This window comes from Cygnus atratus, chromosome 1, assembly GCF_013377495.2.
Source record: "Cygnus atratus isolate AKBS03 ecotype Queensland, Australia chromosome 1, CAtr_DNAZoo_HiC_assembly, whole genome shotgun sequence".
Taxonomy (NCBI): Eukaryota; Metazoa; Chordata; class Aves; order Anseriformes; family Anatidae; genus Cygnus; species Cygnus atratus.
This window is the reverse complement of record NC_066362.1, coordinates 190,839,277-190,866,729: the sequence shown is the minus strand read 5'-3', so window position 1 is coordinate 190,866,729 and position 27,453 is coordinate 190,839,277. Positions and strand designations below refer to the sequence as shown.

Here is a 27,453-nt window from a genome sequence, read left to right as displayed (position 1 = left end):
TGTAATTTTAGTTCACCCTTAAAAATGATCCCCTCCTACCCATTTCTGTCATCAAGAAATAACCTTCTCAAGACCGATAAATTAGGTCTGGTCTGGGACCCGTTAGATGTCTTCCATCCAAATGAAAGATTTCACCTAACCATCAGTTTTTGTAGGAGTTCATACAAAGCATCAACTCCCAATCAGAAATTCACTGCAAGTCTCATTTTCGGGCAGGTGGCTTTCAGGGGGTGGTTCAAACTGGAGCATCTCAGCTCCTGTAAACACAGTGGGGCTTGGCGATTATTTCCAGAGATCTTACCTACTTTGACTGCTCAGGTCTGAAAAGAAAGCCACTCAAAAAAAATGCAGCATTTTGAAATCATAGAATCACTTAGGCTGGAAAAGTCCCTTCAGATCATCAAGTCCAACCATCAGCTAACACCAAGTCCACCACTTAAACCCTGTCCCTAAGCGCCTCATCCACACATCTCCTAAATACTTCCAGGGATGGCGACTCCACCATTTCCCTGGGCAGACCATTCCAGCTCCTAAACACTCTTTCCATGAAGAAATCTTTCCTGATATCAATTCTAAACCTCCCCTAACACAACTTGAGGCCGTATCCTCACATCCCTGGGATGTTTCATAAATCTCTCTCAATTATGGCAATCTTTTTCATGGCTGGGCTAGCAGTGCCGCATAGCACCTGTGAAATTCCAGCCTTGACTTAAATATCTGAGGACTAAGGTAAAGCTTAGGACTACCACAAGTTTGACAACAGCTGATATGACCGGCACAGCCACAGACAGACCCAAGGCAGGAGGGGATCCCAAGAGGTCTGTGGTCCAGCAAGGTCTGTGTTACCTCCAAGCAGGAGATTCCACAGCCTTTCTGGGCAGCCTCTTAGTACAGACCGAAGCTGTTAAGCAAAACTTTAAAAAAAAAAAAAAAAAAAAAAAGAGCCTGAAAACATGAAAAAGATCACTGATGAGATCTGGAAAAGGAAAATTTTCACAGCAAAAATGAAGTGAGTCAGGTCAGCTGTATGCAAATAAAAACGTTACCCAGAGACATTAACTACAGAGATTGTTTATAACCTCTTTAATTAGGGGTTGTTTTGTTCTTGTTTTGCCATGTACAGAGTCTGCGGGGTGAAAATAAGAGTCCATCTTGATGACTTGACTTGATTTTATTTTGAGAAGGAATAGGACAAATTCATTTTTGGCTAGGTTGGACCCACATGTCTGCTCCCCTTCGTTTCCCTGCTGCTACATGTGCAAGGATGTCCCCCTGGCAATGTGGAGAGGAGCAGACACATCCTGGACAGCTGCAGTGAGAGCAGATGTTTGGGAGCAAAAGGAGATGCAATGACCAAGTATCGAAGCATGGGACATGGAAAAGCATTTCACAACGTGTCCCACATCATAACCTCCCATTTTTTCATGTAAATATTAGAAAGGCCAACACGGGGAGAAATCCTCATACTTGCTGGCTGAGTCACAGCCATGTGAAATGTATCATAAAATCAGGATCCATAATGAATGTTTACAGTGTGCCAGATGCAAAGATGATAATCTTGTATCAGCCGGGGCAAACCAGAGTTATCTTTGCCTTCCTCACTTTCAAAAGCTTCAGTTCTCTCCCCTCTCCCCTCAAGTTCAGGTTTAACTTCATACTTTCTGCATTTCTGCTGGTGGTTGCCTCGATTCCTTTTTTAACTGAAACAAAAGGGTTTGCTTTTGTGGTTGTAGGACTGGGGGTACGCTTCACCGTTTGGCTAGTTTCTCGTCTGGTGTAAACAGATGTAAGGCTATAGATTTCAAAAGAATGAGCTTACACCAGATAACGATCAGACCTATGCTCTGAACCACTATTTTGTAAACTCTGGTGGTAGGTGGTTTATGAGCAGATCGGCCCACCGTGCTGAGGACAGTAACCTCGCAAACCATGACTGGAAACCATGCTGTCTCTGCTCATGAATCAGAGCCCTTCTGGGGAGCAGGGTTAAAGCAGAACTTCCACAAGTATCTCACAAGTCGGTGGCTGCAGGAATAATCTACTTCTGACTGCCTATATCCAGCTAATTTGGCTAGCAGCTGAAGTGGATACTGATATTGTATGGAATTTATGTAAATGAATATATCTGAGGTGGGATATTAATCCCCACTCCACAAAAAAAGGAAGCAGCAGCATCTGCGTGCTGCCTTTAAAAAAGCATCAAACCGAAGATAAAGCACTCTCTTGTGATTTGTGTACATCACTTAACCACGTTAAGCTTAGAAAGAGAATGGCAGAACATAAATAAAATAAAGAACGCATGAAAAAACTGCGTGGCACTTACTATTTCTTTTGTGGTGAAAAACAACTTAGGAACCAGATACGGAGCATTTATAACATTTTGCAAGTATCCAGAGCAGCAAAACTCTGTGCAGCCACCCTGCTGCACCTACTGCAGAGGTGTAGGAGGTAGGAGGTAGGCATGAGCAGGAGAACACGGTGCTGCTGTGCTGTGCTGTGCTGGGCTTCCCCAGCAGCACAGCACCCATCCTGCCGGGTTGCTGCACATGGCCAACACGCAGGAGGATTCCCCCCACCCAACTTCAGCCTTGCACACCTGAGCCACCTGCTCCGTGCTCCTTTTCTTGTCCCCAGAGAGAAAAGGACACATTCAGCGTGCAGTTCACCTGTCCTGCTTTGTTCGTTAAGATGAAACGAGTCTTGACCTAGAAGTGCCGATTTCCTCCACCCACTGCAAAAGAAAACTAAGGCGACCAACGGGGCTGAATTAATCAGCTCAATCCTCTCTTTGCTATCTGAGTAAAGGACAGGGAGCAGAAGAATTTGTGAGCTTAACACCATACAGAACAATTGTCCTCTTAGTGAAGGGCTTGAGTTAAGGATGAAGAAATGGTTTTACCTGTATGATATGTAAGAGATTCATACATGAAATAGTTGAAGAAGGCATTCGTCTCCTAACTGACAGGTGGACGCAGCAGAAATGCCTCCTCAGCAGTTTGCAGACACCCTTGCTAAAAGCCTCCCCAGAGATGAAAGGATTTCAGGCTCCTGATTTACAGGCTTGCTCCAGAAGTGGGTCAAGGCTGGGCCATGTGCCTGGGTCATTTCACTGGGTGACAGGGACAGCACCCAGATGTACTCAGGATTGCGCTCAAGTGGCTAAGCTCTCCCTCCCGCTGCTTTATTTTTCTAATAAAAAGAAGTCCGATTTTAACAAAGCCTGCTCTATAAAACTATCTAAGTTAATAACCATGAGGGATTTCACCCATGCAAACTCTGTTCTTGTTGTCTGAGCAACAAAACATATCCGTGAGACACGTTTCTGGTTCAGCTAGACAGGAACCAAAGCGCAGAACACAAACCTTTACAGAAACCCGCACAACAAAGTTCAGCTCACTGCTTGACAAACATTGAAAAAATCAACACAATCCTCATCAGCCGGGAGGTAATTTTCCAAGACAAGTGGGCATCACTCTCTCCCCTGTATCGCTGGGCTTCTTACAAGAGGCAATAAATCCCTTCTTCCTCCACGCCATAATCCAGTGGTTGTTAGACTCATGGTGTACGGCTGCCTAAAAATACCAGAAATAACAAGAATCTCTTATTCTTGGGCAGAGCAAGAAATGGCCCTACAGTGACCTGTAACATTCCTGAGCCCTTATAAACAGGGTGAGAAGATGGCTGTGTGTGCACTGCTGGCTCGGGCGGCCGAACGTGTGCCTGTGTGCCCGAGAGACGGCCAGGTCCCGCGGGGAGCCCATTTACCATCACCACAGAGCAGGTGACAAAACTATGTGCTTGTGTTTATGCTGGCAGGATACTTCTACTTACAAGGAGTTTCCTAAAAAGAAAGCCATTCTGGATGGAGAAAATGATGGCAGGGAGGAAATAGCTACCAAGAGAGGGGAAGAAAACGCCGCTGATCACGGACCAGCAGCTGCTGGAAAGCATGGGGCAGATGGAGACCAAAGGTGGAAAGAAAAACCTGATGAAAGAACCTGCGAGTAAAAGAAAAAAAACATCTCACAAAGGATGCTAAACCTTGGAAGCCTGGATGTAGATGTGTTGGAAGGATCTCAGCCATTTACATTAAGGGCTGGAGATGTGGAAGGTAACTACGAACGTGGATGAAGGCAGTGCTGAGCATTTAGCCTGGGGGTCCTGCTGGCAGCTGCACTGCGCCCGCTGCTCAGACCTGAGACTTTGCCTGTGGTGGCTGTGATGGAGCCCAGGTTTTCCTTCCGAGCCCCACAAAGCAGGAGCGTTAACACAGAGACACGATTCGGCCCCGGTTTCTGTGCAGCAAGGCTTTCTTTGGAGCAGCGACAGGTGACAGAGGGAGCAGATTCCCCCCACTACACATGGATACTTCAAGCAGCGTTAAGTAAAGAAGTAAAGAGACAACAATGTGCTACAGGCAGTTCTTGGGTGCTGGCTTCTACAAGGCATGCTGAGTCCCTCTCCTTCCTACTGCCATCAAGTGGGACTAAAACAAAAAACAGAAAACCAAGACCAAGAAACATAAAAGCTAGAACACATTGTTTTGTGCATTACCTTCAATTTCTCTCGTGGACAGACAGAGGAGGGATGGCTATTTCAAGTTCTGAACTGAAAACTGAATCAGCAGCACCAGGCACATCACAGAAAGCTATCACAAGACAGCACAGCCTGCCGAGGTCATTCCATCCTAAGGACCTTACATGGATGAATTCATTAAAATGGGGGTTTTCTGTCCTCATCAGAGATGCTACAAGGTATGTCCGCAGGATGACAGGAATCATCCAATGTCCAACACATCACAGAATTGATCCTGGAGAGCTGAGAATTCTGGCACTGCATGGTGTGATTTTGACAACAGCCCCCCAAATCCTTGGCCAGGAGCAGAGCAGAGAGGACAGATGCTCACAGGAAGGAGCAATCTCAGCCTTAAGGAGCTTTACATCAAAAACATATATATATAAGGGCATGACAGCCAGGTGTCATCAAGCATAATGGCAAATACATACTTGATTCATCTTCACAGGCTAAGACAAAGAAGAGGATGAAGATTATGTATGATTGCCTTTTCTCTTCCAATTCAATTTGCTTGAATTTTATCCATTTAGTACACCATCAGGAAAACAAGTTTCCTTTTCCTGACAGCAAACTGCTGCCCTATGTGTGACCAGGATCACAAAGAAAAATACTTTTATGGTAATAGAACCACATTTTAAGTCTCAAACAACAAATACTGTTGCACAAAATGGTTAACTTTTTGTACACATTGTATAAGTAAATACAAAGAACTGCCGAGCCTCACAAAAATTATAAGTAGTCACTTGAAATTTTCAAGGAGGCAGCAAAAAATCCTAAGAGCGATTGCTTATGTTAACAAATATTGTCTTGTGTAAAATATGCGGCATTGGATGGAATCTAACCCCTCTGCGAAGGGAGAAGTGAAACACCAGAAACTTATAAATACAGTTAAATGACCACAGCTGTTACTGCTGACACAGATATACTGGCATAAAAGACATGCTGAATAGTTTGTTTTGATAAATCTGTAGAAATAAGCTCTATCAGTAAAATCACTCTTACTCACGTTACTTCAGCCCACTTCACAGTTGCATCAATTTACTGGTACTGGTTACTAAACCAAACAGCCAGTACAAAACTTCTCTGTGGGCCAACCGAGCACTGTCCAGCAACCCCAGTAAGTCCAGTAAAGGGGGGAATCTGGCTGAGAATTTTCCAAAAGCATTCACTAAGACATTGGACTTCAATGTCACGTTTCAGCAGGGTGTCTCGAATGCCTTACAAGCGTTTAATAGGGAGAACCTCCCAGCGTGCGTGAGGCATGCTAGCAGTGCAGACTGCTCTGCACAGAAAGGAGAGGAAGTGTTCCCCCAAAAAATAGTCTAACCAGGCACACAAAATACATGAAGTGAGTCCTAGACAATTCCTATCTCTTGGTCTTATGATGTGATCAAGCATGTGATCCTTCAGCTTTGTTTTGACAGCCAAGTGGAAGATAAAATAGGAATTCAGACGACCACAGAACAACGCAGCAAACCTCAGCGAAAGAAATTTAATTTGGCAAAGGTATAGCCGCAATAATAAAAAGGGAGAAAGGTTTGGTGGTCGCTCACCGTGCTGTATTTGGGGGCGTTTGTGTCAGAACGCAAAACAGCGTTAAACACATATTTTCAACAGTATCTTTCACCTTGCCACGCTGTGTCACCAGGATCAAAGCTGATCTCTTGCCAACACGTTCCTCCGTACAACTGCACGGACCCACACCAGCAGTGCAATCTCTCCTGCCATAACAAAGACTTGCAGGATTGTCAAAAAGTGTGGTGCCTTGGCACTGTGCGGGAGTCAAAACAGAGGTATTCAGAGAGACTTGGGGGCCTCAGTAAAGAAAAAAATACTCAAACTGCCATTGAGATCCAGCTTCACGCCCAACGTTGAACAAGCAAAAAGGCAGGAAGCTTCCACCCCAGTGAGGCACAGAAAGGTGGTTTGCTGGGATGCTCACGGGAGCACCAGGACCGTGGGGGAGCATCGGGGCGCTGGGCTGGGCTGGCTGCACGCTGCTGGGCAGGAAGGTTTCCAAACGTCCCCCCGCCGCCTCTGCCTGCACGCTGAGGAATTCCAAGAGGGCTGCCAAGATCCGTAAAAAGTAACATCCCCGCTCCCCTGTCAGCGCTGGCGAAAACAAGGTCTGCGTTCCTTCGGCGGGAGCAGGAACAGGAAGCTCGAGTGCTGCCATCAGTACTTGTCCTCAACGCCGGATCCCAAAGCAGACCTCGTAGGAAAGCAATTTCTTCTTCACAGCACTCGAGCATCCCTTCTCGTTCCAGGTGGTGTCTGGCATCGGGGCAGCAAGGTACATGGCACTCGGTCTTCAGCAAAAATCAAAGAAGTGGAAGAAGGAAAATCAAAGCCACGCGTGTAGCTGTCTCAAATTAGACTGCAGGATCAGAGAGGGTGAGCATCCTCTCCATCATTTCATCCAGCCAGGCAGCAGAAGACACTCCACCACTTTGTGCAGGTGCACTGTGCTCCCTCTTCAGAAACCTATCGGGTACGAACCGCGGCACCGCGTGGCACGAGCCTTCGCTGTCCAGGAAAACACTTCACAGCGATCTCTGCCCTGGGCAGGTTGGACGCCGCGTGCCTTGGTGGGACACGGCACGCACAGACACATCCCAAGGAAATTCACAGCGTCGCTTCCCAGCCCAAACTGATGCTCTGGAGGAGGAGGAGAGGGACCGGGACCCCTCCGGGCACCGCAGCACCCCAGCCAGCCAAGCCCCGGGCACCGCTCGGCAGCAGGGCTGGACACAAGCTCAGCCTCTGCTGCCACACATCCTAACTTCATGCCATCAGGTGGAGGGATTTAAGAAAGGACACTGTCACCTGGCCACTCGTTCTAATCCTGCCAGCATATTCGGCAGCCAGCGGCACCGTACTCCCCTAAAGACAGACAGTGCCTGGAATTAAACGGCACAATTGGTGTGGGAAGGCACCCGGCTCCACCTCGGGTAGAAAAACACTACAGCACTCGCTATAAACCAAGGGGAAAAAAGAGTTCCTGTTCGACACAGTGGGAAGAATGTGCTTGTTACAGCTCGCTCCTTCCCACAGCGTGCGCGGCACAAGCAAGCACCCGGCTGCGTGCAGGAGCGAGCGTTTTGCACTTGGCCGTGTCGGATGCCGCCACGCCACCCATCACGCAGATTTTACAACCAGCTTCGGATTTGGGACAGCGCTCGTTTTCGATCGGGCGCTTCTCAGGGAAGCCACTCGTCCATTTCTCTCCCCAAAAGCACGTGTGGGAGCACCCAGCAACCCCCCAGCTCCAGCCAAACCCTTCCCCAGCCCCCCGGGACATTCCATCATCACCCCCCGGGGCTCCCCTGGAAGACCACCACACAAACCCCATTCCTGCCACGCATCCCCACCGCAACACCTGCACCCCGCAGAGCCCCCTTCCCCAGCCCAGCCCTGCACCAAACCCCCCCCGGCTCGCCTCGGGCTGCACCCCGGTCACCCCACAACCCCTTCCCCAGCCCCCCCAAGCCCCCCCTGGGGCTGCCCACCCGGAGGAGCCCCCCAGCTCCCCAGGAGCTCCCAGCACCGCCGGGATCCTCCTGCAGCGAGCTCTCCTGGGGACACCCCATCCCCATCCCCATCCCCACCTCCCCCGACGCCCCCCCCCCCCAGCTGCCCGCCGAGGGTCCCCGGTGGGGCACCGGCACCGCGGGGGCGAGGCAGGCACCACCACCGGCCTCACCTTCTTGCTGTCGGCGGCGGCGAAGCCCCTGCCCTCGCCGCTCACCGAGGCCGAGCGGGCCGGCCCGAGGTGCTCCTGCTGGGGGGACATCGCGGCCATGCGGCCCCCCGCCGCCGCCCCCGCCCCGCCGCCGCCACCGCCCGCACCATGGACAGGGCGCGCCACCACGGGACACGCCCCCCCGGCAGGCCACGCCCCCTCTGACCACGCCCACACAAAGCCACGCCCTCCGTCGCTCCCCCCCCCCCACTGAGGGGGGGGTTTGAGGCGCATGCGCCCCGCTGGGAAGCGGGGAAGGGGAGGGGGGGAGTGTACTCGTCATGCGCGTGCGCGGTGTGGGGCTGAGGCGAATTGGGGAGGGGGGATTTGGGGGGGGGCTGTGGGGACCCCGGATCAACCCCTCCCGGCTCCAGGCGCCCTGCACAAGGCAGGGACCCTCCAGAGACATGGCGTGGGGGTGTCCCCGCTGGAGGGGCAGGAGGCGGGGGGGGGCTGGGGTACTGCCCTGGGGGGCTGAGGGGTGCTGAGGGGGTACTGGGGGGTGCTGAGGTGTCCTGGGGGGTGCTGAGGGGTGCTGGGGGTATTTAGGGGGTGCTGAGGGGTGCTAGGGGGTGCTGAGGTGTCCTGAGGGGTGCTAGGGGGTGCTGAGGGGATGCCTAGGAGGTGCTGAGGGGGTGCTGAGGGGTGCTGGGTGGGTGCTGAGGGGTTCGAGGGGGTGCTTAGAGGGTGGGGGGGGCTGCTAAGGGGTGCTGAGGGGTCCTGGGGAGTGCTGAGGGGTGCTAGAGGGTGTTGAGGAGGTGCTAAGGGGTACTGAGGGGTGCTAAGAGGTGCTGAGGGGATGCCTAGGTAGTGCTGAGGGGTGCTAAGAGGGGCTGAGTGGGTGCTGGGGGGTGCTAGGGGATTCTGAGGGGTGCTAGTGGGTGCTGAGGGGATGCCTAGGTAGTGCTGAGGGGTGCTAGGGGGTGCTGAGGTGATCCTGGGGGTTGCTGAGAGGTGCTGTCATGCTCCAGAAGGCCACCAGCAACCTGTTGGAAGCAAGTGGATGGCACTGGCCCAAGGGCAGCCATGTGGGAGTAGGCTCTGAGTAAACCCCGTCTGGAAACTGGGAGGAGGCATGCTGGTGGTAGGGGCGGTGAGGCCGTGGAGGAGCTCTTTCGCATCCTGCCTTTCTCCACGTTGGGAGGTGGAATTTTATCTCCTGCCTTTGTGGTGGGTACAGGCTCTGCGAGCGTTTCCGCCTGTGCTGAACACCAAAAAAAGGCAGAAAAAGAGACGCCCTGCCATCTCATGTGCAGCTGTTCCCATCTCCCGCCTTCCTTCTGTACCGGGACTTGGTCCAGCTCTGTAAGGTCACTTCTCCTCTGGATCAGCTCCCGCCAGGTTCTCCTGGATGCACAAATGCTCATGGCAGCGGCCACTCTTGCCATGTACGCCTGAAACAGCGGGGAATGGCGATGTTTGGTGTCACCTCGCGTGGCCACCTTGGCAGGTTGTGTAGGCCCAGCAGCTCCACGGGACAGCGCTTCAGTGCTCCCATCACTGAGATCGATGTGGGCACCTGCCCTCTGCTTGCACCCTGCTCTCTGCAAGTCAGGGGAATCGTGTAATGGAAAGCGAAGGGAAGATGAAATATTAACGCCTGGGATGCAGCCTGAGTGCTGCTGCCTCCTCTGCAGAAGCACTGGGCTTTCCCACATCCAGCTCTTTGCTGTTCCTCACCACCCTTTTAAAAAAAAAAAAAAAAAAAATAGAGCCGTAGATGTTTATGAGCACTTGGCTGCTCGGTGATAGCTCTTGGGTGACACCATGGTGGTGTGTCGGGGCTCAGAAAGCCCCCGGGGCTGCCCCGAATGTCCTGATGGAGGAGAAGTAGACAGCTAGGGCAGAGGTGTGTGTGCACCATGTATGTAGTTGAGCCATTTCCCGCTCGTTGAATTTGTATGCTCTTTCATCCGACGTGACAAAACCTTGGCGGCACCCAGCCTGACACATCCGATGCCGGGGCAGGTCCCGGCGTGGCTGCGAGAGGGCTGAGGAAAGATTTGTCAGGGGAGGGAGGAAGCTGTGTGCTACGTCTATTCCAAGCCCAGGATGCATTTAGCGATTTGGCACCCTGCTCCCCAGAAACGTTTGCAAGTGATGATATTCTCGGTGATGGTTTGGAAATTAGGCTGTGAGTATATATTTATTTTGCAAAGGAAATGTTACATAAGCTTTCCTAAACGCTCGCACGTGCTTTTGAGGTGTTCTTTTATCTAATCCCGCAAGCGCATTTCCTACGATGTTTGTTGAACGCCGACTCTTTCACCTGCTCACCGAGATAAATAGATTAAAATCCTGCCGTTTGGTTAAGCAAGATCAGAGAAGAAGCTTCTCTGTGCACCGTGAATGCAGACATACAGCCGTAACGTAGCATTTGCCACGTGCTAACTTTTGCACACCTTCAGTTAATTTGCTGTGCCAGGGAAGTGCCCGGGAACCTTCATCCATCTCTCTGTGCAGAGGACGGGTGGGAAAAGCCCTGGCTCCCCCTTGCTGCTTGTCGGGGCTGTGGATGATGCCGTGGGGATGCAGCAACACCTGCGGGTGCAGAGCCGAAACTCTTCGTCCCTGCTCGCCTGCAGCAGCGCTCGGATGTGTAATTGCACCAAACCATCCTTAAACTGCACCGACTGCCATCAGCACCAGCCAAAAGTCTGCGGGAGCCCTGCCCCAAGATGTGCAAGGCTCAGAAAATAACATGCATGCCCGTAGAGAGATTTTCTTTCTGTTGCCTTGGCCACAGTATTAGAAGCAAAACACTGTGGGGATAAAGGGGGGATTGGGACGGAGAAATATATGGGTGTAGTAGGGAAATCGCGTTTGTGCACGAGACACGGGAGAATTACTCGAGGGCAAGCCCATCCAGATGGAAATGCAAGCCCTGTAAATCTGCCACGTTAGGGAAAACCGCAGCGAGCTGTTAGCAAACGCTGGGTGCGGGGACTGCTGCTGCCTCCAGGTTTTATGAGCTTTCCACGCACGTTAGCACCAGCAGAGGTTCCCTTCCAAGAAAATCACGGCATCCGAGGAGCCGCGGTAGGCGAGGAGCAAGCGAGCTGTACTTAACTTGCACTGGATAAATACAATTCCCCCAAATCTGCCCCAGAAGGATATATTTTCGTGAATACTAATTTTATGAAACCCACAAGCGCCTCGTGCAATTAAAGCCACGCAGCAGAGCAGAACTGGAAACTCCAGAGGCAATTACATGTACAGTGAGATCAGATGCAACAACTTTCTGTTCTGATAACCTAATACCTCGAACCCAATGCTGCTCGTGTATTATGAGCAGCTAAAAATAGGGCTGTATCCTGGACAGGCAGGAGCCACGCTGAGGGAGAAAACCTGAGCAGAAAGAAAAAGCTGGAGGAGAACAGGATGGGTGGCTTAACAGCTTCACATCATCCTCAACTCGGAGCAGTCCAGCTGGTTCCTGGTGTAAATTAGAACATCCCTTGGGAACACTGGCTAGAAGGCATTGCCTTCTTTTTCTGGAATTCAGCACAGCAGCTTTGGGGGCAGGTGGGAAGCCTTCACTGCTCATCTTCACGGGATTTGCTGCTGCTCCACGCCAAAGAGGTTGTGGTAAGCGAAGAGCATCCTCCACGCTCCATGGTCCCTGAGGGTCTGGACAGAAGAAAGCCCAGGAACCAAGCCCTGTCCTTCCCTTTTGATAGTAGCTTGCTAATAAAATCATTAAATACTATGTGAGTAATTGCAAAGTGCTATTCACAAATGTCCTGGGATTCAAGCCATGGCAGTTATTAACGCTTTGTGCACGTCGGTTGACATTAACAGAAAATACCCCGTTCTGTCCCTTCCCGAGGTTGCAGAGACTTTCCAGTTTCGGGCTTTGATTTCAGGACCAGTGGCCAGCTCGAGCCATCCTCCCATGGCCGCAGCTGCTGCCCAGACACGAGGAAGGGCTGTCACAGCCTGGCCTCGCGCAGGAACCCACCGCCCATCCTGCTGGCTTTTAATATCCACTTCAGCCTTATTACACATGCCGTGTGAAACTCAGCCCAGCGCATCAAAGAGAAGTCTGCCTTTGAAGGGCTGCATGTTTCCTGCATGCAAATGCAGCTCTGATTTAATTAAGCTTGATTTTGTAATCGGCGTAGTTGAACTGGTGCAATTCTTGTGAGCAAATACGGCTGGCACAAGCTCCTCGGCGTGCGTACGGCCTCATGTCAACACCACCCATCAGTGAGTGACACTGGATTTTCCTACCATTCATCCTGTCCCTATTTTTCCCGTATCTTACTTCTGATTTTTATGCTTTATTTCCTTCATTTGCATTTATAGTCTCATAGATTGTTTATATTTTGTTTCTCCGCATTGAAGGTTTCCTTTTGGTCATTTTCCAGAGCTCAGCCTTTCAATTGCAAATTGCGAGGCAAAATTAAAAGTCACTGACTGGAGAGGCCTCGCTCAGGAGCAAAGTATTAGACATGAAAGGACAGCATTTCATTTAAGATAAGGCCTAATCTCTTCCCTTTGTGGGCAACATTTCCGAACTGAATCTGAACACTTGCTCTTGGAGCTGTTTAGCTTCTGCTCTCAGCTAGGTGGGCAGCGATGGAAATACCCAGAGCTGAACCTGCAAGGTGATCCTGAGCACAACACGCAGGTGCCATTAGAAGAAGGGAGGTTGGCTGCCTACGAAATAGTCAGATATGTGCAGGACACATCTCTTCAGAATGAGCTTGAGCTTTCATAGACCTCACTGTGTACCCACCACACTACGTGGCTCCTTGAGAAGCACGGGCGGTGATGCTCAGCAACGGGGCTGGTTTCTATTCGTCGACATATTCTTGAGGGAAGACAACCTATCACCTGAAATCTGACGAGACTGTGTTAGCAGATGCTAGTCCCAAAGTTCCTGTTGAGAAGCACGACTGTCTACGCACAGCTCATAAATAACCCGTACTTTGTTGCTGCTGTTATAGCTAGGTGTTGCTGACGGACTCCCTGGAGCTCCACAAAGCACTGGCCATGTAGACAGCCAGATTCCCATCTCAGTGGGTTGAGGCATGGAGTAATAAATTGCATAGCATAACTAAGGTTGGCATATATGTGCCCAGTGAGGGTTATACATCCATAACAGGAACATTTACAGTAACTAGAACGGGAAATTATTGGGGTCACGTCAAGAATAGAGCATCTTCATTTTATGGCTGATGGGATTTGAGTTTATGGGAAACAGAGAGCAGACTGTTGACGCTGGCTTTTTAGGAGATGCCAAGGAATCTCCCATGAATGGGGGACCCTTAGAGTATAACATGCAATCATCCATAAAAGTTATCACATTATCATCCTCGCTCTGGAGTCATTGCAGGCATCGGTTTCTCTATTTCACAACCTAGACAGATTTTACTGTCAGTGTGTTTAAGAACCCAGAGGGCCATATTTTTTGTCAGTTTGTGTTTTTAACACACTGATGGATTGTTTGGCACTTCTGGTCCCTCCCTGGATTTACTATTTTCCAGTCACCAACTTTTCCTAACAACCTGTGGGACTGTCGAGCTGTGAATGACAGACATTAAAAAATTATGGGCAAGATTTTTAGTTGTCCTTTCATGACACACTCAAATCCGTTCACTGCAAGAGTGGGATGCTTTCAAAACTGACTCAGATGAATAAAAAATGAGCTAGACATCCTCCCGCGGACTGGGACTCCAAGAGGAAATAGCTATATTTTTCTTGCACAACGTGTTGAATTACTCAATATAACCTGATGGACATATCTTCAGCTTCTATAAGCCCAGGTGGGAGCCCAAACTTCCCTGCACTACATCGAGCAAGGACTTGGCTCTCCTGCCTCTCTCGGCCTCTAACCACACAGCCTGTGGTTTACAAATTAAACGGCCCATTATACGAGGATGGAAACTCCTGGATCTTCTAGCTGATGGGGACAATGAGGACTGTCAAGACTCCAAAATGGAGTCTGGCTTTTGCCACAGTGCCGAGAGGTTTAATTCCCTCCACCACCAGCAGGAAACACGTTTAGGGCAGCCATCACTGCTGCTGCGCTGCAGCTCCCACCACAGCCTCTCTGCTTCCCGTTTGCTACTGTCAATATTTCAGTGTTTTAAAAGAAAAAGCAACAGTTTCAAAGTGAATCCAAGCTTTTCCTGACACCTACACTGTAATTGTAAGACGCCGATTTAGGGAGGGCTGCAGAAGATATCGTAACCGCATTGTCAAGCAGCTTTACCTGCGTCTTTCCTGAAGGACGCCTGGATAACTTCCTCGAAATTTGCAGTGGTGGGGATTTGCAGGCTCCCTCCTGAGCCTGTCTTTGCATTGTCCCTGCAATTAGAAGCTATTTTTCCTGAAGTCTGGCTGAAATCGCCTTCTCCTCAGCTAAGCCTATTACAACTTGTCCTAAGCCCAGGGGATATGAAAAGAGTTTATTCTTTCCTCCTTAGAGCTACCTTTTAGGTATTTGGACAGTATCTGCCCACAATCCTCTTTTCTATACTAAACAATACCTAATCCTTCAGCTTCCCCTTGCAGTTCATGATTTCTGGACCTCCGATCAATCTGGTTCTCTCAGTTCTTTCCATCTGGTGCAGAGCCTTTCTAAATCACAATTTCCAAAGCACGGTACGTATTGTTTGCAAGGACCACGTGCACGTGTTTCTCTTCCTTTCACACCCCACCTCCAAAACAACTGTTTCACTGCTTTTTTATTAGCCACAGAAGGGTGTACAGGGAGCCTGGCAGCACAGTGTTAATATTTTACCACATATCAGTTGTTCCCCACAATGCAGAAAGCCACCTAGCAAGGAAAAATGTATTAGTTTCATGTTTCCTAAGTGTCATTGTAACTGTTGAAGCCATAAAAATTATATGTAAATCTATTAAAATATTTGGATAGTATAAATTTAGATAAGATTCCAGCAGACAACCATACTGCACTAGTTCTTAACATGAAAGCTGTGACCCAGCTCTCCTACTGTATCAGCAGCATGTTGGCCCTGATTATCAAGCAATGCACTGTCTCAGGCTAAGAGGTTATTGCTTTTAAATTAGCAGAGAGGTGGTCAGTCCTGAAGAGCTTGGATGGAAACCTAAACTGTAGGATAATGGTGGGCTTGAAGTATTTTAGTGTTCAGGCTTCAGAAAAAAAGGGTTTGTAATGGTAGTGACTCCCAGATGCTTCAAAACAGAAACTGTTTCATAAACCTGGTTAAAAATTAAACTCCTATAGATCACAACATTGGGAGAAAATATCCAAAAACAAAACAAAACAAAACAAAACCACCTTCATTAACCTATTTTGAAAACAAAATCCCTTCTCTGGAAGAGTGAAAATGTTCATTTGCTGCAAATGCTGAGGTTTTTGATCAGAATCATAGAATCATAGAATCACCTAGGTTGGAGGAGACCTCCAAGATCATCCAGTCCAACCTCCGACCCAACACTGAAGCCAAGGGATGGGGTGGGAAGGGAGATGCAGGGGAGAGGAGGCACAGGGCTGGCAGTGCGATGCTGCTGGTCCATGAAACAGCTCGTGCTATGGGAGGGAAGAGAGGATGGCAGGGAATAGCCATGTCTGACCACCACTGGCCTTGGTTTGGTTGTTTGGTGCCAGGACACCAGCAGGGGTGCCTGGGGAAGCTGATCTGCCCAGGGGATATGGATATGCCAGCTGGGCACCATAAAGCCGGGTGTCCATGGCATTAGCAATACAGCATTACTGCATGCTACCATACACGGCAGCACAACTTGAATACAAGATCACCTTCCAATTATTTTAATGAAACAGGAGGCAGCATGGATAGTCATTAATACAGCAGGATCAGGATCTATCCATGTAATTAGAAAGACTGAAGAGAGCACTAGAGATGTAAGCTAAAGGCAGGTCTGAGCAGAAATAAAGCAAATGGCTTTTATGGGTGGTCACTATTAGATGCCCCATGTGGCATCCTCCCAGGTTGGCACACAGGTCCACCAGCTTCAAATCTCACATATTTGCAGTCTTTGAAACATAGCTGGCTGTAAGAATGTGTACTAGACCACAAATAAATAAATAAATAAATAAAAGGTTAAAATTAGTGTCAAAAATATCATTGTGCATTTGTTAAATAGAAACCTGAACTAGTAATCATAGGCCTACCCTGTTGCTTCTGCTGCCATTCGGGCTTCGCTGCTTAATGCTGCACAAAAGAGGTTTGCGGCTGGCTTGAGGACTTACAGGTCAGTGGAAACTGTTGATCCTGAGAGGCCTGTCAAGAAAACACGTGAATTATGGGTTTTGGCCAAGTCATGTGGTTGCTAGGCCAATTTTGGTAACCAAGGCAGCAAAAAAATCCATTTCAATGAAATGAAATTAAAATGCATATAAAAGTACAGTCTGGATTTCGCAGGATTTTTTTATGCCTCACAGTATGACATAATGACACATATTTTTATGTCCCCAGAATATTTCTGCTGGTTTCAAAAGGTTGAACTGACACTGATGTCACATTATCCACTTACTCTAAAATATATGCTGGCCTTGTGCTTTATTTAATACTTTGCAATGTTATTTGGATGCCATAATTTTACAGTTACCTCACTGGATCGATGAGGAAAAGTAAAAAGCTGCCAGACGAAGGTTGTTTCATGTACTAAGTCATCAGCAGCCCAGGCTTCTCCCAGCTTACCTTTCCTTCTCCACCTGCACGCAAACTCATTAAAAATGTTCCAGGAAACCTCTGCCTCTGCATTAGCATGCAAGATGCTCATAAATCATATTTCTTTAACGGGGGGTTGCGATCTGACATTAACGAAGACTCTGGGAAGGGAACAGGGCCAGGAGCTGGGCCGGTGCATGTCCACAGGCCTCCGGTGTTATCAGTGGAAGCCCTCGGAGTTAGATCAGTGCCAGAGCTTTCCCAGTCTTCTCTGTTCAAAAGTTTCTATTGGCAGAATAATAAAAATCCCCCATCACATCTTGTGAATAGTTTACATTGCAAATTCCTGAGTCCTGACTGCTGCGGCGTGCGGGTCCCAAAGCACAGCGGTGTTGCTGCTGCCCAGTTCAAAGCCTGCTTCCCATTTGCTGCGAGGCTCTCTTGGCCCATTCCAGCAACGTAAAAGGCTCCTTGCATTAAATGAAAGATCCTTTTCATTGAAGGCCCCCTTTGGTGCTGGGGAGGTGGAAGGGGGTCCGAATGCAAATGCAAAGATGTGCTGGGGCCTTGCAGGAAAATTTGGTGGGTACTTCTCTAGGTGGCATGGTGGCTCTCAGGGCACAGGAGAGGATCCTGTGCCTCGTAAGCCCTGATGTGGAGAATAATGTCACTTCTCTTGATTGTAACTTAAAATCCTGGCTTTTACACCCCAGCAGATCAAGGTTACTTGCAGACTCACTAACCTGCTAACTAACCAAGATAAGCCAGGATATTGCAGCCCCCTGCCTCTCCCCCATTCGAGCCCTCTGCATTCCTCCCTTCTACTCTGGGGTGGCCACACTGCGTTTCGGGGTCACCAGGCTGTGGATGCATGGCTGCATGGCATGGTCACTGTGCTCTACGGAGTGAGCTGCCCTTGGCAAGGGGGATGCATGCTCCTGGACATGCCTTCATCCAACACCAAGCAGGGAACTTCTGTTAGCTCTGTGTCTTGGAGACTGAGGGAACCAAGGTGAGCCTGTCTTGCCAGCCTGTGGTTTTGATTGTTTTATTGCTTAATTGGTGCATGGGGATTGATAGCTAATTGGCATGTGAGCATTAGCAAATGAATAATGTGCATAACAATGGGGATAACAATGATTTACTCTGCCGGAGAGTTGCACTGAAAAGCTAGCAATCGCAGCGGGCTGATTACAGAAAGCTGCTTCTTTTACTCTGTGCTTTGAATACTATAAAGCATGGCTGTAAAATAAATGCTATTTTGTTAGGCAATAACTGTGTCCTTGTGCTGAATTAATACCTATGGATTTCCATTATAAAACTGATTTTACTCCTGGTCTATATATTGACCGATGCGGAGCAGGTATCATTTTGTTGTCAAGTGAGAGCTGTCGACCCAGGAGCTCTCTTGGCTCAGATGTCGCTCAGCACCCTTTGTAGGGCACCACAGACCTGTAGGGCCAGATCGTAGCATTAAATCAGCTGTGGTGCATGCTCTCATATTGACCAATAAAGTAGCGATGTTTGCTTCTGAGTGGTACCAAGGAGTTACTGGAGTAAAAGGTCATATCCTCACAATATTGTAGAAAATTTCACAGGATGGTAATGAAAATAGAAAGAAAATAGAAGTGTAGCTCAATGGAGTAATTGTGGCTGATATAAAGTCACAAGTATCTTAGTTGCCCTGTATGAGGGACAGCGGGAGCAGTGATATCCAAAAACCTCTGAGAACTTTGATTATGATTGATTTCAAAGTTCAGGTTTTCTTTCAGCATTGTCATGTCTTCCTCTTTATCTTCTACAGCTACCTACAGCAAGGAATATTTTCTCAGGTGCAAAAAGATGTATTTTCCCTTGTTTCATCCCATTTTATTAATTGTTCATCTGAATATCTGCTGGCATTAGTCATCTGCTCTCAGTGGTGCTTGCTTCCCACCTGTGCCTGTGGGGACTTTGAGGACAGCTGGCAGCAAAAAGCAGACTGTAGGCTTCATTCTGGGCACAATATTGCTCCAATTTGTATTGCCTTACCCCCATCCTTGTCTTTTAGACCCTATTGTTGTGTAAGAATGAATCAAAGGCCGGTCTCTCTGGTCCCCTATGAGGCTTCTCTGCTAGCAGTTTTGTTATCCTTCATAGCGCTGTGTTTGTAGTTTTCCAGCCAGTTTTCAGTCCATGTGACAATGTTCATTTCCAGGCCAATTCTGATTATTATTCTTTGGTGTTAGATACCCTATCATTTGCTTTACTAAAATCCCAGAATATTTCCTTTACATCATCACCTTTGTCCAGTAATGGTAAAACTCCATCATAGATGTAATCAAGGCTGTCTGGCAAGATTTTTTATTTAGAAACACATGGGGCTTATTGCACATAATTCTGCTGCCCTCTTGATGTTTCCTAATTACATGTTCAATCTCAGTGTTACATTAGTGTGGATGGAAGGGGGGTGCATTAGTTTCTTACTCGACCAATCTTTTCTTATGCATGTACACATTTCCTATAATGCAGAGCACACATGCAAGAGAGCCGTGCTATTTTTCCATGTGGTTTAGGCTGTTTGTGTATTCTATCATTAATTCTCAGCAAGAAGGTCATCCTTTCCCCCCAGATGTTTTTTACTTTCACAGACCAGAAAAAAAATTGCTCTCATAACTTGCATCGCAGATCTAGTACTTGTAAAATGCATTCGCCATGCCAATGCTGTAATGGTTTCAAGAACTTTCTTTATGCAGGGCTGTGGTTTACCACCATGCCACAGCTTACCACAATTTAGCATAGAGCTGTAGTTTTTAATCAGTAAGCCAAGCCTCGGCCAATTTGAAAACACAGCGATTGGGGGGTGGGAAAGATTTGGGAGAGATTTGCTGCACTGATTTCTTTCAGCTTTTCTACGTACTTCCATTTTTAAGATTCTTCTTCCAGATGCATACCATTGAGGAAACGGGTGACAATTAGGGAACAGTTATTTCTGTTCAGCTTTCAGATTCCCCAGAGGAGCAAGATAGCCCATGTAGTTGGTCAGTTTGATCTCACATTACAAAATGTTTGGGCATTGGCAAATTGGAAAATTCTGAAGGAAAAGATTTTCAAATGTATTCTCAATGGTAACTGTCACAATAATGTGGAGTGAAGGTGGGCAGACATGTTTGTTTTATACCTGTCTAATCCTATTTTAGTTATATGTACATTTCTTCAAATGCAGTCTGCATATTCATGGAAGTTTTTGAGGTTTAAATATGTTACCTACACTATTTTTTCTTCCCTCGGTAGAATTTTTATCTCTATGACTGTACTTCTGTGACTGCACAATTTACTACTAACTGCAAGGAGAGTGGATTTGGAAATAAAATCATATATACATAATAGAGAACTGACAGGGACAAGTAAATAAATTACATTTTTCATGTATCTGTGAGCATGGGGGTTGTATGCATGCATATACATTTTGTCCTTGGAAATCTTACAAATACATTTGATTGAGGAGATGAAGGATGTACATTCAGTACGGAACATAAAAATGAACCCGTTGTTTGGAAGGGGGTGGCTCGTATTTTTGATACGTCTGAAGTTGAATTTCTTCAAATAGGGTCTCTATTTTTGCCTTGATAGCATGAAAACACTGTTGGGACTTGCTAGAAAGATTTATTTCACTGACTGAAAGCTGAGTAGGCATCTCTGAGCAGCTGGTGGTAAGGAAAGGAGATAGGCTGAATTAAATCACCGTAATGAGCAGGTTTGGATTTAAGGAAAAACAAATTTTAAAACTGACATCAAATTCCAGTTGTGACTTTTTCCTCAGCAGAGACCGGCTGTGACTACCTTACATTGATCAAGATATAAATCTTTTGATCTGGTACCATAATAGCCATGAAGTCAGAGATAATATTACTTGGTTTAGATTTTGTAGCATCCACTTGACAAGAGGAGGCAAGAGCTGTGTGGTATGGCACCACCACAGGTGTCACACCAGACACAGGATCGAAATGGTTCATCTCCTTTCCTTATCATGGGATTTTCACTATGACCAAGTCTGTGATAAAGCAATATTTTTTTTTATCAGTCTTCCTGCAGGCAAGGACAACAGCTGTGTGCAATTCAGCAGCTTTGTATGTTTTGTCCAGAAAAACATTCAAGTGAACTTGCTCCACTTGCACAGGGGCTGAGTTCCTCAGTAGGCACTGTTCCCTGTGTGCCCAGACCTTGGACTTGCTGAGATGTGAAGTGAGTCAGCTGTGAGGGGCTGCAACGCTCCAGTATCGTGGGGTTTGGGAATTCTGGTCACATCTCTAAATTAAATTATCCTGAGGAAAACTCCTGAGTCACCAAATTATCTCAGAACTATTCTCTGTTCTGAAATTGAAATGCTCAGATAACTGAGTTCAGCTCACTGTGGTGCAGTCCGAGGCAGCAGAATGCGAAGCGGTGGTACCCAGAGAAAATGAGGGGTGATGGCCAGGGGCATGCAGTTGGGGATGTAATTAAGGTGAATCAGATTTGAGTCTGAGGGAAATCTAACTCACTAAGTCCATTATTAAAAACAAAATAAATAGTCCAAGCAAGCCAAGGTTTGAGATTTTCTGGATTGTGAGGATCAGTTCAGTTAAGACACTTAGTAAAATAGAGTTTAATTCAAAAAACTCAGCTACATAAAGAACTAAAGAGAAAAACATATTTTCCAGTTGCTTATGGTTGTTGTCATCCACAGGCAAAGCAATAACAAATGACACCTCTGTGGGCACTTGTCTGTAAGTGAACTTCCCACTGCGAGAATAGGTAAGAAGAAGAGGTGGAGAAGAGGTTGCTTCCCTTGTCCTTTCCAGGGGTGGTTGGTTCTTACCTTGTTGTGTTTATGTCTTCCTCACCTCAGTCTCACAAAACTCAGTATCACTTTATAGTAATCCAGGCTTTTTGGTTCATTACGGTAGCAGATCGACAGACACCGTAAAACATGTTGCTTTTCCCCATGGAGTAAAGAGAAGGTCTCCTTCAGGATAAATCAGAGGCATTATCATCTCTTCTGTGTGTCCTGGAGGGTTAGCTGCCTCTACAAGCTTCCTCAGCCCCTCCTGCTCGCAACCATGGGAGGCCATAACAGGAACCAAACTGGTGTCCCCTGCCAGTTGTGAGGGGAACACACATCCAGCCCTTGGAGACAGGAGATGTCCAAGTGGTGGGGGCTGAACAAGCCCACGTAGTTTCCTCCCTCCAGGCCTGAGAGGAGCCCAGCACCAGCTGGTGCGAGCAGCAGGGCAGGGCCACCAGAAAATGGCTGCAGGAGTTTGGCTGCGCCCTTGCTGGAGATGGTGGAATGCGTGGGCCTCCCCACCGGCGCTGCCCCGTGCCGGGTCCCTGCTTGCTCGGGAGCTCCTAGTTTGGCCCCTGAGGTCCGAGCTTGCCTGGAGATGCGTCTCAACCAAGCGGTGTGGTTATGTGGAGAAGATGGAAGCCACGAACTACCAGCGGTGAGGACATTTCCGAAAGGAGGCCAGGTGAGGCAAACTGTCCCTTTTCCTTGGTACTGCTAATACCCATCCATGCCTTGGTGAGTTGAACAGGGATGAACATTTCCTCTCTACATAAGAAATCTTTTATTAATCTGGCTAACAAATTTCCAATGCCGTTCCGTGGGATACCTCAGACAATAAATCTTATATCAGTTTAGTTTTCCCGCTCTAAATCCTGCTTTTTCGACTGGTTTGTCATTCTTACCTTTCACACCACGTACCGTGATGTGCAGCCACAGCTCAGGAGCGTAATGGGATCGCTCCACACCACTTCCATCCCTTGGACCCCTCTCCCATTAACCACCTCAAAAAAAAGGTTAGCTGAGCACTGGCACTTCCACATCTCTGCAAATATATCCCATGTTTCTTGACAAAGCTGTCTGCTAGCTCAAAAGGCCGTCACTCATGGCATGCAGTGACTTCTCCATGCAAAGGGTCCGGTTCCTCTGTTGTGCAATCTGTCCTCTTCTAATGTCACAAAAAAAGACGTTTGCCATTTCCTCAGCACACAGAAGACAGTCGGATATTTTATGGGGTATTGACTTTACTGCAGTTGGGTGCAGTTCTTTCCTGTTCTTTTAAGGAAATAGCAACGTGTAACTCCACTGTGAAGATATAAAAGCTGTGACTGCACCCGTACCCCAAGCTGCTTTTACAGAGAGGCCTACATTACAAAAAGGATGGAAATTATGGCTTTGTTCTGGAATTGTGCTGCTGGGCATCAGTCAATGGGAGCATCTATCAGTGCTTTACATGCCCGTGTGAAGTTAGCTGGTTTAAAAATATTCATCTCGGTTTCTTCTAGCTACAGTTACCCACTTTGCTATTTCCTAACAGAACCAGTTACTGATGGTTTCCCCTTTAGAGTGGTTTCCAGTGTCGTCATTCCAGTTTGTCGTGACAGGCTGGGCTGGCTCCTGGTGGCCCCAGAGCTTTGGTCCCCGTGGTGGAGGACCACCAACACAGCATCACCAGCCAGATCCAGCACCGCAGGGCACCAGCTTCAGTGCATCATGGCCCAGCAGGCACACGTGGGATCATCCAGACAGCTCTCTCACACTTTCTCCCCGGTACTTTTCCGCTTGCCTGCTGATGCATCTAACCTTATTTTTGAGGTCTGCTAAATATACAGCCAGCCATAGGCTTCAGCAATCAAACCACAGAACCCAAACAAAAGAAAACTCATTCCTCATTTCCCTGTTTCACCCGCCACCAGACACAAACATCTAGAACACTTCCCCAATTTAAACGTGTGATTTTCCTGCTAGTGCCTGCAAAAGAAAACCAACATCCTCTCTGGCAAATGCCGGCCAAGCTGCGATGCAGCACTGCACATTTCTCTGCCATCGCCCCAGAGGCTGGCCCCTCGCTCCCTCATTTAACCTAAGAGCTGCTGCTAAAATCTTTTCTAACTGCTGGATGTGTTTTTTAGCGCTGTGCTCTGGATTCAATGCCAATGGGAGGGCAGAGCAATTCTTGGTGGGTCTTGCACAGCAGCACCCACAGCCCCTTGTACTGGTGCTGGAGAGCTCTTGTATCAGTTATCATCACTTGCGTTCAAAAGAATAAAACCACCGCATCCTTTGATTGCCTTAGGAGGGTAAATTTCCATGCTTTTAGGTAGTATATTTTTTAAAAACATGATATTCTGCAAATAGATCTGCTATGCACAGAATGAAAGCCTCAGACCAGCAACCCCAGCCAACACATTATGAAAGCAAAGTGGCTGTAAATGATCTCTGTGCACAAGTTCACTTTGAAAAACAGCTCCTTGATGTCTGTGGAAATCCGCTTCTTTTATGCAATTTCCCTTTTTCTGCAGCTCTCAGGATAGCACGGAGAAGCATAGGCTGCTTCTGTTTCAGGGTAGCCTGTAAGGAATAACTGTGAAGTCCAGCAAAACAACAGCAACTTTTTGGAAACAGAGGCCAGACCTCTCTTTGCTCCATTAGCAATGTAGCTCTTCTGCTTCCTTTGCACTTTCTGTAGACACTCAGCCCCACAGAAGCCACCAGCTTCCCTTCTACTCCACACAAAAGCTCTTTCGTCCTCCTTCCTTCACCCTCACCCACTTACCTTCACTTTCCATGTATCCCCACATCCCGATGTTCATTCATTAGTGACCTGGATGATGGGGCAGAGTGTACCCTCAGCAAGTGAGCAGATGACATAAAACTGGAAAAAGTGGCAGATACACCATGCTGCCATCCAGAGGGACCTCCAAGAGCTGGAGAAATGGGGGTCCTGGTGGACACCAAGCTGAATGTGAACCAGCAATGTTTTCTTGCTGCAAAGAAGGCTAATGGTATCCTGGGTTGCATTTGGCAAAGTATTGTCAGCAGGACCCATGTCCTTTTCTGAAAAACTGTTTTCCACCTGTGTGACTTCCAGCATGTCCTGTGCCTGGGCTTGGTTTTCCCAAGGTTTAGGACATTGCACTTCTTGCTGAATTTCATGAGTTCCTGTCAGCCCATTTCCCCAGCCTGTTGACGTCCCTCTGGATGGCAGCATGGTCCTCCCTGCTGTATCAGCCACTTCCCCCAGCTTTGTGTCACCAGCAAACTTGCTGAGGGTACACTCTGCCCCATCATCCAGGTCATTAACGAAGATGTTAAAAAGGACTAGATGCTGGGGTACATAGCTAATGACTGTCCTCCAACTAGACTTTGCACTACTGATCAGCACCTGGACTTTTACCTGGGCTTTTAGCCCTCCTTCAGCCCCTAAGTACTTCACCCTTTAGCAAACAGCTAAGGCAGGTGATCCCTGCATTGTTTTAATCTCCCTTCAGGGCACACAGTGGATTAAAACCTCTGGTGGTGCCAGGAAGCCACCCCTTGCTCGCCTTCCCCCCTCATCCCAGGAGCAAGTGCTGCAGCACACCCCATGTCCATGGAAGTGCTTGCATCCCGCACAGCTGCTGGGGTCCCTCAACAATATTCCACCATATGGCACACCGTCCCTCTGCTTTATCACATGGAAAATATCAAGATAATCAGACCTGCCTAGCTGTGATTCATGTAACCATCTGTCTGGGCTTCCCACTATTCGAGTGCTGTAATACCCAGCCTGATAGCCAGAATATAAGCGGCCTTTTGCTGTCCAAATTTCTTAATCTAAACAAACATAAAAGGCCAAATTCTGATCTGGGTTCCATTTGCACAAATCCCATTTGTGACATTAAATGGAGCCGTATGAATCAGTGCAAGCATGGAGTTTGGCACAGGGTTTTCACACTGATTTATAGTGTCCATCTGGCTGCTCCTAATCAAGGAGAGCCTGGCCTGAGCACAGTTTTTAAACAATGACGGTATACACAAAACTAACTCGTAGCCACATTTGTGTTTGGTACCAGAACTGATAGCACAGCTATATCCCTGTTACATCACGTTTACACAGCTCTGAGGCTTTGAGACGTTGGCCTATCTGGTCAAATGGGGCCCTGCCTTAAGTCTTCTGCAGTGAGGGTGATAAACTTTTAAAGAAAGTTTGGCCATGGACAATTTAACTGCTACCAAAGACTGCTTCTGTAAATTGCTCTTCACCACAGGCTAACACACGTGTCTTCAGCTATGGGGAAAAAATTGGGAGGTAAAGTGCTTGGCTCCCAGCTCTACAGAACAACCAAGGTATCGGTTGCATTTAACACTACCCTGGGCAGGCATGGCCTCCAGAAATGTACTCTGCCCCCTCTGTGCCATCAGGACCCATGCAATCCCTTTTCCCAAAGGCCAGGCAGAGCATCACCCCAGATCCTGCTCCTGGCCGCATCCAGCCCACTTCTGGTGTCAACATGAGGCTTCACAGGGCACAAAGCTTCCCTTTCCCATCCACCATGTTTCTGAGGCTGGGGACCAGGGGCTCACTGGGGCAAGGACAGCACACAGCTGCCCAGCAGCCCACAGTGGCTTTCTGAAGCCACCTGGCCGCAACTTGAAATGCTATTAAGATCTCTGTAAGCAGGCAGCACATCACCCTGGGAGGTGGAATTGCGAGCGGTGTTTCCTCTTCTTGGAGATGTTTGTGGGCTCACACACCTCTGTGTGGCCAGGCACTGGCAGACATCCTGGATGCAGCAGCATGTGAAAGAGAAGTCAGCCAAGGGATGGAGAGGAACGTCAGCTCACCTTCACCGAAGAGCAGGCTGTGAGGAGCGACAATCAGCGGGTGCCTGCAGGCCTTGCATATCCCGTCCCACCCCTGCAACCAGGGCAAGGCTGCAATGGGATCCAGCTCCCACTTTTCAGCTCTGCCAGTGCCGTGTGTCTCAGGCCAGCTGTCCCACAGAGCCACGCTCTCCATGGGGTCCGTCTCCTGGGTCCAGCCCCAGCTGGCTTCCCTCTGCACAGAAATGGACAGCGATGGAGGTGGCAGTGCTTTTAAGCATCTAAAGGTCTGCTGTAAGGAAACAGGGAACCTCCATAGACAAGAAGTGATGGACGTAACTAAACCAGGGAAGAGCAATGAGAGCCTCTCCAATGATTTCAGGAGACTTCAGCTGAAGGGTTTTCAATCTTCCAGTCCTGGAAATAATGATATTGCATAGCCTATTTTCCCTACTAGTTTCTGTCTGCTTCACGCTGCTGGTCAAGTGAAAGCCTAACAGCAGCCAGTGAGTCCAATTTCTTCTGGAAATGTGTTAGTACTGAAAAAGGGAGGTTTTGAAACTAAAGTCTGCATTCTCTTTGTAAAAAAAAGAAAAGAAAAAAAAGAAGAAGAGAAGAGAAGAGAAGAGAAGAGAAGAGAAGAGAAGAGAAGAGAAGAGAAGAGAAGAGAAGAGAAGAGAAGAGAAGAGAAGGGAAGGGAAGGGAAGGGAAGGGAAGGGAAGGGAAGGGAAGGGAAGGGAAGGGAAGGGAAGGGAAGGGAAGGGAAGGGAAGGGAAGGGAAGGGAAGGGAAGGGAAGGGAAGGGAAGGGAAGGGAAGGGAAGGGAAGGGAAGGGAAGGGAAGAGAAGAGAAGAGAAGAGAAGAGAAGAGAAGAGAAGAGAAGAGAAGAGAAGAGAA

General features: G+C 48.1%; 1 protein-coding gene across 1 annotated transcript in view; it reads right to left on the bottom strand.

The window, feature by feature from the left end:
* Positions 1 to 8,377, bottom strand: part of ARHGAP20 (Rho GTPase activating protein 20) — a 61,220-nt gene extending 52,843 nt beyond the window's left edge. Inside the window, exons 1-2 of the mRNA XM_035542775.1 lie at positions 8,279 to 8,377; positions 2,606 to 2,608 (exon numbers count right to left, since the gene is read on the bottom strand). Of these exons, the coding sequence (XP_035398668.1) occupies positions 2,606 to 2,608; positions 8,279 to 8,377 (102 nt within the window). The remainder of the gene's footprint in view (positions 1 to 2,605; positions 2,609 to 8,278) is intronic.
* Between the last annotated feature and the right edge of the window lie 19,076 nt (positions 8,378 to 27,453).